At 43.8% G+C, this 15,560-nt stretch overlaps 1 protein-coding gene across 1 annotated transcript in view; it reads right to left on the minus strand.

Annotated features, from left to right (window-relative positions):
• The window catches only part of ECPAS (Ecm29 proteasome adaptor and scaffold), a 305,571-nt gene that overhangs the window by 242,961 nt on the left and 47,050 nt on the right, over positions 1-15,560 (minus strand). The window contains exons 5-7 of the mRNA XM_068124669.2: positions 14,039-14,188; positions 2,431-2,554; positions 2,088-2,227 (exon numbers count right to left, since the gene is read on the minus strand). Coding sequence (XP_067980770.2) covers positions 2,088-2,227; positions 2,431-2,554; positions 14,039-14,188 — 414 coding nt within the window. The remainder of the gene's footprint in view (positions 1-2,087; positions 2,228-2,430; positions 2,555-14,038; positions 14,189-15,560) is intronic.

The following is a 15,560-nucleotide window of genomic DNA, read 5'->3' on the forward strand; positions in this document are numbered from 1 at the left end:
CAAACCTTGGCAAATCTCGTGAACAGCATGCCTCAACGTGTACGTGCTCTCCTGAATGCTCGTGGGGGTTACACGAAGTACTGAACTGTAATTTTACTGTCCGTAATCCCAGTCGTAATTTCACTTTTGTTTTTGTTAAAAAACAAAATTTGGCTAATGTGCAAAATAAAGAGATACTTCTGGAAAACGCACAGAAGTTTAACACAGTACTGTCCGTGAATTGAGTTCGATATCAGTTTACATCACTTTCAAGGATCAATTTATTTGCTTCGAAATGTCAAATGTGGTTTTTGTTTATTTTAAAGGTCACATTAACAAAATCTAGAATAGTTTCAACATAATTCCAATGAACTTTTGGTTCTAAGTCACCTTGAAAAGTAAGTTCACCCCCACAAAAGAAATATTCCATATTAAATGCCAAGTCTGTAAAAACAGACTTCAATACAATGCCACATGCTCATTCTTCGACTACACTAATGTTTTTACTGAAAATGTAAGACTAAGATCCACACATGCTCCTCCATATGTTAAACAAAGGAAAAAAATAAAACAACTTATGCAATTGAATATTGGGCCATCTTTGTATTGCATGCAGATGGGGTGAATGTTATACTGTTATAGGATGGATTGTGCAGCCGGAGGGGGGTGAGAAATATAATATGAAAGAAATTTTAAAAATGAAAATAAAAGAAGGAGATGGGAGAGTATGGTGGTGAAGACTAAAACACAAGACTGAAAGTCTAACAGCGGCGTAGCCGGGAATGTTTGATACTTTTGTTTAAGAGGATAGTGTAACCTGGGTGGAGATACCAGTTAGCAAATAATGTAACTATTAAATAATTTTGAAGTACTCTAAGTCTCTAAGCTGTCTCTCACCATGGAAGTGAAGAGATTGCATTGAGGCACTGGTTTATTCTAAATGTTGGTCAGTTAGTCAACACTATCAAAGTGACCTAAGCACCATCCCGACACACACCACTGTGTGTGTTACGGAATGAGGTGTTTTGCGGTGGCCGAAGTGCAAATCCTGCCACCAACCTCCTTGAGAGCGGACCCAGTAAGTTGGTACTCATTTTGCCAACCTCGGAAGGATGACAGGCTAAGTCAACCCCACCTGGTGTTAATTGAACAGCTGACCAGGATTCTAACTCAGCACCCAAGGATCCCACCCTAACCGTTAAGCCAACACCAGGCTCAGGGTGGTCGAAGGCAGTCATAAGAAATGCTTCAATGTTTGAAGAGGCCTTAATGTGAGGGACATAACATACATACATACATACATACATACATACATACATACATACATACATACATACGGAGAGACAAACGGTGTAAACACAGGAACCAAACATCTACCCTGTAAAAATTCGTTTGTTTAATCACGAATTTGCCAGTTCTAAAAGCCTCTTTGTGAGTTTGAAGAAGAGGAAGAAGCGCTAATGTATGGTTTATTCACACAACAGTTTGAACGGAAACATGTATTATTCGACGACAGAAGAAACTCTTTAGGACACAGAACTAGCATACAAAATTATGTATACAGTCGTGATATTTTGCAAAGCAATAGAAAAATATATAAAATTACAGAGAAGAGCCACAAACAACAACAACCACAGCCACGATAACTATCGAGCGTTATAAAAGATCCTTATTTTCAAGTGTTTTACTTCATGTGTCACGTGTTTGTTTGTGTTTCACACTGAATGAAAAACGTAAAGGTAGAGCATGCAGATTGTGATACATGACAGGTTCAACGATATGTCCAGCCTGAAAGGCATAGGAATCAAAATGGCGGTGTGTGGAGTTAGCCATCGTACCGCCGTAATGACATCACCCCTGTCATGTCACCAGATCCTCAGCTCTGATTGGTATACATTTGAGGGGACATACATACATACATACAGACAGATAAACACTGTTCTAGACAGCTTTGCCCTATGGGCTATGCCATAAAAAGAAAGCTAGTTGGGAGGAAATAAGAACAAGTGGAAAGGGGGAGGTGGTATTGAGCATACAGGTAAAACAGCTCCATTTTTATGCAGGCATGCTAAATCCTACTTCACTCCCTCGCCTCCTTTATCACTCACCCTTGCTTCCTGCGGAGCTCCCTCTCAGCTGCAGTTGCAACACGATGGTGACCGTCACTTGAGGCAAGCACAAGGTGAGCAATGATGTCAGAGTCAGGAAAGATCTCCTGCTCTAATAACCTCAGTACCCCCATTTTACACTGCAACACACGTATGAATCACACCCGTCTTTCACTACCACACACCAATTGATTACTATATATGTTAAAGTGCATTGTAGATGATAATAATGAAGTGGATTATATTTTTAACCTGACATGAAAGTCAAGTAAAAAAAATAACCATGTAGACAAGAACATCTTTCTTAATTGGAATAAAGAAAGATAAGGATGCATATATAAACCTGTTCCAGCTCTTCTGCAGACCAGGGCGTCTCTCCGCCTATTCGCTTGACTCCACGCAAGCTCATCCCAGGAGGGATTTGAGAAGAACCGGTTTCCTCAGTTCCATCTGATTGGTAGCCAGACCTGTAATCACACACGATGGACATGATGATGATGCTGATGAACAAAATTGAAGCCATAACTAACATAACTTAAAATCGCTCCTCAATCACAACTGAATGTATAAAAGAGTGCAAATAGAAGGCTGAAATAGCTTTCATAGGTGTCATGGGATTTACTACCCTCGTCAGAGGAGAGGGTATTGTATTTGGGTTCGTTTGTTTTTGTTTGTTCGGCTATCTGGTTGTTTGTTCGCACAGAATGTATGTGTATTAATTGCATAATACCCTTTAGTTTGAAGACCCTTTACGACCATAAAGACCCCAAAAATCCTTTAAAGACTAACTCTCTTAGTCTGGTACTCAAAGTACCAGTTATCTGGTACTCAAAGTAGACCTTTGGGTCAACTAAGACCCTTTAGGACCCCAACACCCTTTAAGAACCATTAGACCCTTTAGAACCCGAACACCCTTTAATACCCTGAAGATTCATTTATACCCTTTAGACCCTTTATAACCCAAAGACCATTTAAAACCCCTAAAACTCCAAAGACCCTTTAGAACCCTAACAACCTCTAAGACCACTGTTACCTTTTTAGATCCCTATTACCTTTTTAGATCCCCAAGACCTTTAAGACCCCCAAGACCCTTTAATCCACGAAGACCCTTTAGACCCCTGAGGCCCTTTAGAACCCGAAGGCCCATTAAACCCTAAGGCCATTAATACCCTATAGATCCCTTAAATTCCTAAGACACTGGAGACCCCGTTACACCTTTTAGATTACCTTTGACCCTGTGGAACCCCAAAGACTCTTAGACTCCATTATACCCTTTAGACCTTTAGGTCTCCACACCTTTCAGACCTTTTTATATCCTAAGACCCCATTGATCTTTAGACGCTTTAGACGTTTTAAGACTCTTTAGACCCATTCAGACAATACTGACCCTTTAGACCATAAATTACACCCTTTAGACCCCTTTGACCTTTCCTCCATTTTGACCCTTTAGACCCATTTAGACCTTTTCAGACCTTTTCAGACCTTTCAACCTTTTGACATTCACCCCATTTGACCTTCACAACTTTTTAGATCTTTGACCTTTACACATTTACAACAAAACCATTTAGACCTTTCATTTGCAATCAACAACCTCTCATTTATTTTCTGCACAGAATATACCACACAAAACAAGTCTGAGTGGGGGTCTGCAATCTCTCATTGCTCTTGCTAGTTTTTATTTATTTATTGTATGCTGTACATGATTGAGGCTCGTGCAAGACGAGAGCAGAATGGAAGGGAACAAAATGGAAAGGGGGAAACACCAACATCAGATTAGAAGAGAGTGTGAGATCAAGGGGTAGGGGGAGAAGGACATGGGGTGAACAACCTGCACACAAGCTGAATGAAACACAACAAGAAGAGGAAGGGGAAATCGGGGATGACACAGAAAAGGAACAAACCAACCAACAACTAACAAACAAAAAGAGGTGAGAGAGAGATGGGGGGGGGGGGGGGGGTGGGAAGAAATCACAATAACCTATAAAAAGAGAGTGATTTGGAAAGGGTTCATTTGGGGTAGAAGAGATCATGAGTATTGATGAGGGGGTTACTGGCAAACAGTGTGCAAATGAATGGTGGGTGGTTAGTGTGCAGCCACCCGGCTGCTGGTTGCATCATTTCTGTGGGCGCGTCTGCCGCTGATGCAGTGCCTCTCTGTAACCAGTTATCTGGTACTCATTTCACCAACCTCGGAAGGATGACAGGCTGAGTCAACCCCACCTGGCGTTAATTCAACGGGATTCGAACTCAGGACCTTAGGATCCCAAGCCCGCCGCCCTAACCATTAGGCCAACACCAGGTATGTGCAAATGAATGAAAGCGTATTACCGGGAGGATATTATCGATGAAAAGCTGGCAGGATGGCCTAGAGGTACACATACTCACCTCAAAGCCATCTAGCCTGGGTTTGAATCTTGACCCAGCTATAAACTGTCATATTGGTGTTTCACAGACAAGGTGATGCCCTCCCACGGATGGACGTAAAAATTGATGCCCCATCTGCCGATATTAGTTTATGGATGTCAAAGATCCTACGGTGTCCTTCGTGAAGAGTAAGCGAGCTAGCGGCAGCATCTTGAACATCAATGTCAAAGTCCTGCCCTAACTACTGCTGGGACGGCAATGGCAAACCACCCAGTATACCACATGCCATTAAACTGCTTTGGCAGTACGGAAACTGTCTTCGAGCAGAACACCAGAGTACGAATACGAACTGTTGATGAGGAAAAAAAAGTCTCTTTAGTCTCCTTCTATTTGTCAACTTACTTTATATAAATAATAGTGTGAGCCTTTTATGGGTAAATAATATAATAATGAATAATATAATAATGGGTAAATAATACCATAATTTTGCCATCAATTTCTCACATTGACATTGATACCTGAAGTCTTTGTGTTTGATTTTACTGACAACTTGCCATTTATTCTGAGGGTGAATTACCCTTCCCCACCTCCCCACACCTCCCCCATGCCACATGCCACCCCTGCCATCCCACCTCCTTTCACCTCAACCATCCACCTTTCTCTTCTCCAATCTGACATATTATACATCAGCAATTCCATTAAACCAGCAAAAAAAAATTTAAATCTTAACGATGCATGACAATACACCATAACTTCCAGTAACAATAAATTGTTAATATCATTGAAATACAGAATTGTTTGAAAATAATTATATATTCATGGAATGGGTGATTTGAAATGGAAAACTGAATCTTCGTTTTGAGGAAAAAAATGAAATGTATTAAAATTACAGAAAAGTCAAGATTTCGTCAAATTACGAATACAATATTCGCTGTATTATCTGATACAGCGTGTGTGATTAACTAGAGGCTTAATTCCCACAGAGTAATTACGAAAAGTTGTTTAACTTTTCGAAACACCGTGATTCGATGTACAAGGAATACTGTCTGTACCATTTATACCCCGATCACGTAAATCGCGGCTGCTTGGGATGAGCATTGCTGGGAATCTTGATCTCGATTTCTGGTACCAAAACTGAATACAATTCCATCTATAAATCTCGAGAGAGCCCAGTCGAAATGAAATTCGATTTGAAAGTCACCACACTTGGTTGAAAATGAAAATATTCACACCAGTGAAAATATTCCCTGAAAATGTGATCGCCCGCAAAAGCAAACTGTTGGTCATCATTCATGCGTGAAACTTTGGAGAAACTTTTCTATGGTGAAAAATCATCAAAATACAGATGAAATTGCCAAAAAGAATCAAAAACCTTTTTTTTAAGCCCTGGTGAGCTTATGTCAGTGTACAATGCACATATACTGCCACGTCTGCATACTTCCTTTGTATGTTAGCATATGTGGACATTGTAATCAAGATTAATAATCCCCACACTTTTTGAAAATAAGAATGAAAACACTGTGGTCCCATCCTGCGACAAAATCTGGTAATGGGCCAATTGGGAAACTCGCATTCAAAGCACTCTTAAAAGATGAACAGCACGATTTGGAAAGACGCATTTAATGCGCTATTAAAGATTAACTCGACACCTCTCATCTATGTCAGCCTTCCCTACGGTTATATCAGAAAGAGCCGATTCATCACACGGTCACGGATTGTTTAACCATAATATGGGGACATTCAAAAATTACGTAACGCTATTTTTTAGGGAGCTGCATACCGTGCGTGCTGACAGGCTTCATTAAACCTTACTAATGATTTTTATTTGACATCAGTTAGATTATTTGGGGTCCCTCATCGTGAGTAACACTCGACCCAAACAAAGCCAATGGAAATCTGAGGCAAAAAACCCAGGCAGTATATAATAATCAGCAGAGGTTCTTTATGAGGACTACAGGCCGAATGTCTTAGGCCCACCATAAAACCAAGTGGCGGCCATATTATTTTGTCTGGGTGCCATGGCCATGGTGGGTGGAGTCAAGCGACAAATGTGGGTGGGATAAAACAGCTATCCGAGCAATGGGTGCATATTATAAATAAATAAATAAATAAAAATCGACCCCTAACAAGAACAACAACACGGAGCTGTTGTGAATGGGGTTGGTGGATGGGGGAGTGGGATATTGCAATCGCCTCTGTCTGTTGTCCGTCATGCTATCTCCTCCTAAAAATTGCAGAATTCACCAAACTTGGTAGTTATGATCACCACATGGTCCACATGGCACGAAAGTGCACGTGGTCATTTTTGGCCCCGCCCCCTTGAGCAGCATCAAAGGGTGAAATGCCAAAAATTATAATTATGGGCACGTTTTAAAACATTTTTTTAATGATAATTTGTATATACAATCAACATTGGGGGGGGGGGGGGCACATAAAATATGTAACAATTACTTTGATTTGCAGCTCCGGTTCATGCACCCCTCAGGCCACAAGTCATCTGCCCACCCCCTCCCCCTCCCCCCCTCCCCCATCCCTCCCCCCCTCCCCCCTCCCCCTCCTCACCCTCCCATCCCTCACCATCCCCCTTTTTTTTTTCTTTTTTTTTTCTTTTTTTTTTTGTTTGTATTTTTTGTTTGTTTGTTTGTTTGTTTTTTTTTGTTTGTTTGTTTGTTTGTTTTGTTTTGTATACAAGATCGAGGCTCGTGAAAGAGCGAACATTAATCACACAGAAAGACAAACCGACACATAAAACATATAACATCGGGAGCGGTAGACAAGATGGGGAGAGAGGGGGAAGGACACAAACACAACATTTGAGAGCAGGGACCGAGAGACATGGAGACATCGAGAGATCTGAGAGAGGGCGAGGGCTTTGGGGGGGGGGGGGCATGGGAAGGGGGCGGTGGGAGAGGTATAAAACATATGGACACTGCCAGGACTTCCAGGAAAGAAGTTGGAATTTCAAACAAGGTGAATCTGGGGTGAATTAGCGGGGGTAGAAAAGTTCAAGGTTTTGGATGGGGGAAGATAAGAGATGGTGGTGAACAGCTGTTTTAAAGACCTGGAGGGAGGAGTGGGATTGAAGGGAGTGAGGGAGTTTGTTCCAGAGGCGGGAGAAAAGAGGAATGAAAGAGTGAAGGTGAGCAGAGAGCCGAGATTTCGGCAGTTTAACCATCAGAGGGTTGCTGGCAGATCTTGTGCGACCTGTAGGAATATTTGGGGGACAGAGCACAGAGAGAGCTGGGGGTGCAAGGCCGGAGAGGAGTCGGTAGAAGACAGAAAGACCACCTACCTGCCTGCGGTGAGTGAGTGAAAGGCCCTCAGAGATAGCTTCATCGCGGGAGATTCCAATAATTCTGAAAGCTTTGGTTTCAACAGCGTGAAGCCGAGCTAGGTGTGAGGCAGGAGCACCGGCCCATAGGGGAGAACAGTATTCCATTGAGCTGCGGATGAAAGCCTTGTATGTGGTGAGGCGCTCAGGTGTGCCGAGGAAGGACTTCGCACGACGGAGGATGCCCAGTCGGCGACTGGCTTTGGAGGCCAGCTTGGAAATGTGGTTTTCCCAAGAAAGATCATGGCAGATAGTGAGACCCAAAATCTTGAGCGACAGAACTTCTTGGAGAGGATTGTTGAGAAAGTAGATGGGAGGGTTGTCCAGTCGATCTTTTCGGAGAGACATAGTAAGAGTGTGAGATTTGTCAGGATTGAAAGACATGTTCCACTTGTTGGACCAGTCTGTGATTTTGTCCAGGTCTTCAGAGAGTGAGGAGGCAGCAGACTGCCGATCTGAGGGAAGAGGAATGGAGCGGCAGAGAGTGGAGTCATCAGCAAAGAGATAGAGAGGATTTTCGAGAGTCAGAGAGATCATTGATGAAGACCAGAAAAAGCACGGGGCCCAGAACACTGCCTTGGGGAACTCCAGCCTGAACAGGAAGAGGAGATGAGAGAAACCCATTCAGGGCCACACGTTGACGACGACTAGAGAGGAAGTCCGCCAGCCATGCGTGGAGATTTCCATGGATACCAAAGGAGGAGAGTTTGGTGAGCAGAGCGGGGTGCCAGACCGTGTCGAAGGCACGTGATATGTCGAGGGAGACAGCTCTAATTTCCTGTTTGGCATTGAGGACCTCCATCCATTGTTGAGACAGCAGAAGCAGCATGTCCAGAGTAGAGTGACCTGGTCTGAAACCAAATTGATGATCAGAGATCAAGCCATTGGAGAAGAGGAAAGATTTCATATCCGAAGCAATGATTGATTCCATGACTTTGCTGATAATTGGGAGAAGGCTGATTGGTCTGTAGTTGCTAGGATCTGTTTTTGCACCTTTTTTGTGCAAAGCGGTGATGTTGGCTGATTTCCAAGCAGATGGCAGTTGACCTTGAGCAAAAGAGAGGGTGAAGAGAACAGAAAGAGGGTGAGATAGAGCAGCAGAGCAGGATTTTAGGACCCGTGGGCTGATGCCGTCGGGTCCAGTTGCAGAATCAGAGTCGAGGGTTGACAGAAACTTTTCCACCTTGTCAGGAGGAAAGGACACGGAGTCCAGGAGCAGCAGGGTACGACTGGGTATGGTGGGTACAGAGAGGGATGGGTTTGGGACACAAGATTTAGAGGCAAACACAGAGTTGAGGCATTCAGCTTTTTCACGTGCGGAGTCAGCTGTGTAGCCATTTGAGGTAAGGGAGGGGATGGAGAGGGAACAAACCCCAGAAACGGATTTGACCAGACGCCACCAGGATTTGGAGGAAGGAGACAGGTTTGAGAGTTCAATCTTGAGTGTGGAGAGATATTGTTTCCTGGCTCTCCTGAGGGTGGACACACTTGTTTCGGGCTTTGTGAAAGGAAATGAGATTTCCTTCCGTTGGATTTGCTTTCCAGGAGACGAAGGCAAGTTGTTTCTGGGCAACAGCCTCACCACAAGATTCCGTGTACCATGGACGGGAGGAAGGGTATGACAACTGAAGACGAGATGGGATAAATCTGTGCATGAGAGAGAGCAATTTACTTTGGAAGAATTCCCAGGATGAGTTGATGTCAGAGGTGGTAGAGATGGGAGACCAGTCCAGATGATTGATGGCTGCTTGAAGACCGTGCCAGTTGGCCTGAGTGAAATGCCAGACTCGTCGACGCTGAGCAGGCTCCCTGAGGATGGTCAGAGAGATGTCCACTTTAACAAGGACATGATCAGATGATCTGATCGGAGCAGAAGAAGAGCAGCAGACATTTTCAGGGAAGTTAGTCATAACCAAGTCCAGAAGAGAAGATGTTCCGTTGACTGAGATCCGGGTGGGGAAATTGACAGATTGTGTCAGTCCCAGTGAGTCGCAGAAGTCCTTTGCTGAGGAGCCATGGCTGGTGAGAGAGGTACCCACACCCAGCCAACTGGCATGATGACAGTTGAAATCACCACATATGAGGAAGAGAGAGTTGGGATGAGTAGATAGAAGTTGGTCCATATCATCAGACAGCGAGATGTAGATGGAGTCATCACTGTTTGGTGGACGGTACAACACACATATGAACAAGAGGTGGGAGCGAAGGGGAAGCCATAGCCAGAGGTATTCCTGGGGGTGAGGTGGAGAGAGTGCAGTGCAGGGCGAGTGAGGAAGAGAGTTTTTGATAAAGATAGCAACCCCGCCTCCAGGACGAGGCTCAGGTCTATCATACCGGAGGAGGGAGTAGCCCGGGAGAGATACTATGGAATCAGAGACATCATAAAGGAGGAAAGTTTCTGTTAAGCAGATCACGTCTGGTTTGACAGAAGCAACCTGTATGGAGAGATCAGTTAAGTTTGAACGAAGGCCCCGGATGTTTGAGGTCCATACCGTTAATGAAGAGGAAGGGGGAGCATCAGATACAGAACAGGGGGGGAGGAGGGGTAGGGTAAGATGTGGAAGAGGTGGAAGAGGTAGGGAGAGCTGTTGAAGGTGTGTCAGAGATTTCAGAATAGCTCGGAGAAAGGGAAGGATGGGGCGGACAAAAGGTTTGATGGTGATTGGGTGAGCCACAATGAGGTGTTATTTGAGGAGGGGGAAGAGCGAGGCAGAAGGTTGGGGGAGATGGAGGTGAGAGTTTGAAGGGGGAAGAAGCGGGGAGGACGCTTTGAGGAGGGGGAGTGAGAGGGGGGAAATTGAGAAGCAATGAGGGTGGGGAGATTTGAAGGGGAGGGGTGAGGGGGGAGTTTGGGAGGGAAGGGACAAGGGGAGGGATTTGAAAGGGATGGGATATGGGGGAGATTTGGAGGGGAGGGGTGAGGCAGGAGTCTAGGAGGGGAGGGGCGAGGGGGCGTCTTGGCGGGGAGGGGTGAGGGGGTAGTTTAGGAGGAAGGGGGCAAGGGGGGAGATTTGAAAGGGATGGGTGATGGGGAAGATTTGGAGGGGAGGGGTGATGGGGAAGATTTGGAGGGGAGGGGTTATGGGGAAGATTTGGAGGGGAGGGGTGAGATTGGATTTTTGAAAGTGTACGATTTATGGGAAACGAACATTTATTGCAAAATGAGTTTCTTGTGACCTTCGAGTTAAAAATACGTTTAAGGACGCTGGATGGAGGATGGAGTGCAGGAGAGTTTAGGGAATGTAGAAAAAAGGCACTATAGGAGATGGATATTTTTTTTGGGATGAATTGATTTGGTGAGCAAGTCGAAAGCAGCCTTTTAAAGAAGAAGAAGAAAAAGGTGTTATAAAATATGACGGAATACATAACTTGAGGGGAAAGTGTAAACATTGAAGGTTAATGAGTGAAAACTATCTGGGGAAATGGGGGAGAAACACATGGTCGAAGAACGAACGAACGAATAAGAATGAATAAACGAATGAGAACAGAGAAGGAAATGTTTTTTTTTTGTTTTTTTGTTTTTTTTTTTGTTGAGATTTACACAAGGAAGTAGGCTATGGGTGAAAAGACTGGGAATACAGAGAACGAAAGTTATTGGATCACAAACGACGGACCGCTGAGAGAAAAACAAAGCCTCAAGGTTGTACAGTGCACACTGTACAAGGCCTCAAGACACGACACGAATTAACACGATTTTCAATACAGGTATGAAAGATTTGCACCGAAAAATCTTCGTCGGGACACAATATACGTACAACACCATAAATAAATACAGTTTTAACGAAAATACAAATGGGAACAATCACTTAACTTCGATTTCAAATCGTTCGCGACGCGGCAAAGGCCTTGCTCGCGACACGGCAAACAGACGATCAATTTATGAAAGATAAACACCGAGAAACAACCAAAGTTGCACACAATAACTTCACACACCGAAAGATAAATACAGTTTGGACAAAATACAATTGTGAACAGACTTAACTTCGAAAAACGTGGAGACCGTGTGGAGCTTCGAAAATCCCTCCCACCGTCTCCGAGATCTTGCGAGATCTCCAAGATCTCTTCCCTCTCCCCTCTCCCCCTCCCCTTCCCCCTCCGGCCCCTCCCCTCCCCCCTCTCCTTCCTTCCTCCCCTCCCCCTCCCCCCTCTCCCCCCTCTTCCCCTCCTCCGTGAATAAATATTCAACTCATAATTTGATATTAGGTCTTCCATACGTGTTCCTGGTGAAAGTTTTTGCCATCTTTCAACTTTGCTCTAGGTGGGAAGCATGGGGATTGGCTATGGCGCGCCATCGACTTTGCTCCAGTTTAGTTTAAATTGCCATGTCCCATGGATTCAGTTTCCACATTTTCCCCACCTGCTGTTTGTTTTTATTTTTATTTTATTATTCCCCACGTTTATGCAACACCTTGGCGGAAAATACACCATTCAAGGGCATTGTGGAGGATTTTATGTGCGACACTTAATGATGGAAATAAAAATAAATTCCAATACACAAATAAATTCTTTATTTTTATTGATAACACAAAATATAATATATTTTTTGAAATGGAATTTATGTTCTTTGGAAACAGAAGAGGCACTTTTTTTTAAACAGAAAGTTGTTGACTCGAAATAATTAATAAAGATTTATAAATTCAGTACCTCGGGGTAATGGCACCATTGAGGACAATGCACTACTGTGTAGAAAAACCTTCTGCGGTGCACCTTCATATGTATAAACATTAGGGTGGTTCTTAGCTACATAAGGCAAAAAAAAAATTGAATTCTTTTTCTCCTAACCTTTAATTTTTTGGGGATTGAGGTAAAACTTCTGCATGTGAAATATTTTTGGAATACATCAAGTTTTAGGGGTTGCACAGTCCCTCATGGTTGCCAGCCACTCAATGGTTGTGCCCGACAAGCGTTGTGCCCGATAAGCGTTGATTTCCTGCAATCGGGAAACCTCTTGCGATGTTCTGTCACAACTTGAAGCAGATACTGGGTTTGCTGTTCATCCCTTGTCAGGAGACGATCGTACTCTTCAATGAGAGCAACTGCATACACCAGAGTACAGCCGTGAATGAATGAATGAATAATCGTTTTAAGGCCAATTTTCCCCGCTAAAGCGGGGGTTAGCCTTGCGGGTCCCATGACCTCATGGTTCCCTTTTTGAGGCAATGTTTTTATGGCCGGATGCCCTTCCTGACGCCAACCCTTAGTCGCCTCCTACGATGCGCAGGGATACGGTGTACCTATTCTAAATCGGGGTACACACCAGGATCATTCATCCAAGCAAGCTGGTACTCAATTTGCCGATCTCAGAAGGATGACAGGCTGAGTCAACCTGCCTGGCATTAATTCAGCGATCGACCAGAATTCGAACTCAGGATCCTAAGATCCCAAGCCGGCACCCTAACCACGAAGCCAACACCAGGCTTACCAGAGTACAGCTGTACTGTATTCAATTAACTTAAAAACAACTTCAAAATGTGCAGTACATAGCAAGGTCATAGGTCAACTGTAATGGTCAAAATCACAAGTATAGCAGTGGAGAATAAATTAATAAACTACAAACTTTTATGCGAGCCAAATAGTATGTGAAATTACAAACTCTGTGTGCAACCCCTAAATTTAATCTAAATGGCTTAAAATTTCACCAAAAGGGTTTTTTCATACACACAAAAAATTTTCATTGTTAGGAGCATGACTTTTATAACTTTCATTTTGAAGAACCACTCTGATCAACATAAAGGGAATTTCTGTCTCAATTTGTTAAAGCATTATTACCTCCACCACCAAAGGTGGATGGAGGTTATGTTTTCACCCCTGTCTGTCTGTCTGTTTGGTTGTCCGTTTGGTTGTGAACACGATATCTCAAAAAGTTGTGGACGGATTCGGACGAAATTTGGCAGAGATGTAGCGTATGTGACAAGGACGAAATGATTAGATTTTGGTGAAGATCCGGATTCGGATCTGGCTACTATAATTTTAAAGTGATTCTTCACCATTGGGAGATAGGGCCAAAAACAATACTTAGTAGGATATCTCAAAAAGTTGTGGACGGATTTGGAAAAAACTTGTTGGACAGGTTGTGTGTGTGACAAGGAAGAATATATTCAATTTTGGTGAAGATCCGGATCCGGATCCAGCTCGTAGAATTTTAAAGTGATTCTTCACCATTGAGTGATATGGCCAACCAGGCGGAGATATGCTCTCTACCGAGTGCCGTTCTAGTTCATTAGTTTGTTTTGTTGTAACACAATTTAATCCCTACCCATATGGCATCATCAGAGTGTCCAGCAGGAAGTCAAGAAGCATCTGTGCACAACCTTGACGCTCAGCCAATCCAAACATTGCAGCTCGACGAGTGCTGTCTGCTGGGAACTTCAGGTGGTTCAACACGGGTACCAGGAGTTGTATCAAGCTGCAAGAAACATCATAACTCAGGTGGGAAAGGTGGTAGAAAACAAAGCTACAAAAATAACTTATTAAGAGGTATAATGGCATCTTCTGACATTCAAGAGGGCAGATAGACAAAGGCCTACATTAGATTGCATCGACCCACAAAAATGGTTATCTGTGCTTTCACATTCAATTACAGGCCTATGACAACCTAAAAAGGAGTTAAGGCACAAAACCTCAACTTACCTTTCCTTCACAAGGCTGTTAACACCCCTTCGTCAACATACATTTTACAAAACCTAATATTTTATGTTTGCTGACACAGACCGATACTAGCCTTGAGAAAGTCAAGTATTCCTCTCCACACGAGTGAATGAAAGTGCTGTTATAACTTTGGGCAGATCAGGTTGCCAACATTTTTATTTCTCACATTTCACAGCACCTTCACACCAGACTTGGTGGCTTTGTGGTTCGAGTGTCCGCTGAGTCTAGGAGTCGGTGATTCAATTCAACCCATAACAGAGTCATACCAAAGACTTTAAAATGGTACGTGCAGCTTACTCACTAGATGCTCAGCATTTATAGGATAGAGCATAGATAAAGCCTGTGGGTTGGCATCCCATCGGCGTTGGGATGGCATGAAATTGCTCCTTAATTGTCCTGCTGACTGCTGAGAGAAAGGTGACCATCACCAGATGGCATCACCAGCACCCAGAGTGCACCAGGAAGTTACATGACTTACCTAAGGTTACCCAACAGCTGTGTTTGCACTGTGTGTTGTCTGGGTGACAACACTTTTTTTTTCTTTTTTTTTTGGATACAAGGTCGAGGCTCGTGAAAGAGCTAACATTAATCACACAAAAAGTCAAACCGACACAAACCGACAAATAAAACACAAAATAAGGGGAGTGGTAGACAAGATGGGGAGAGAGAGGGAAGGACACAAACACAACATTTGAGAGCAGGGACATCGAGAGAACTGTGGGAGGGAGAGGGCTTGGGGGGAGGTGGGAGAGTTATAAAACATATTGACACTGCAAGGACTTCCAGGAGAGAAGTTGGAATTTCGAAAAAGTGTATCTGGGGTGAATTAGCGGGAGTAGAAAAGATCAAGGTTTTGGATGGGGGAACATAAGAGATGGTGGTGAACAGCTGTTTTAAAGACCTGGAGGGAGGAGTGGGATTGAAGGGAGTGGGGGAGTTTGTTCCAGAGGTGGGAGAAAAGAGGAATTAAAGAGTGAAGGTGAGCAGAGAGCCGAGATTTTGGCAGTTTAACCATAAGAGGGTTGCTGGCAAATCTTGTGCGACCTGCAGGAATATTTGGGGGACAGAGCACAGAGAGAGCTGGGGAGAAAGGCCGGAGAGGATTCGGTAGAAGACAGAAAGACCACCAA

This window comes from Myxine glutinosa, chromosome 1 (assembly GCF_964187855.1).
Source record: "Myxine glutinosa chromosome 1, kmMyxGlut1.1, whole genome shotgun sequence".
Classification (NCBI taxonomy): Eukaryota; Metazoa; Chordata; class Myxini; order Myxiniformes; family Myxinidae; genus Myxine; species Myxine glutinosa.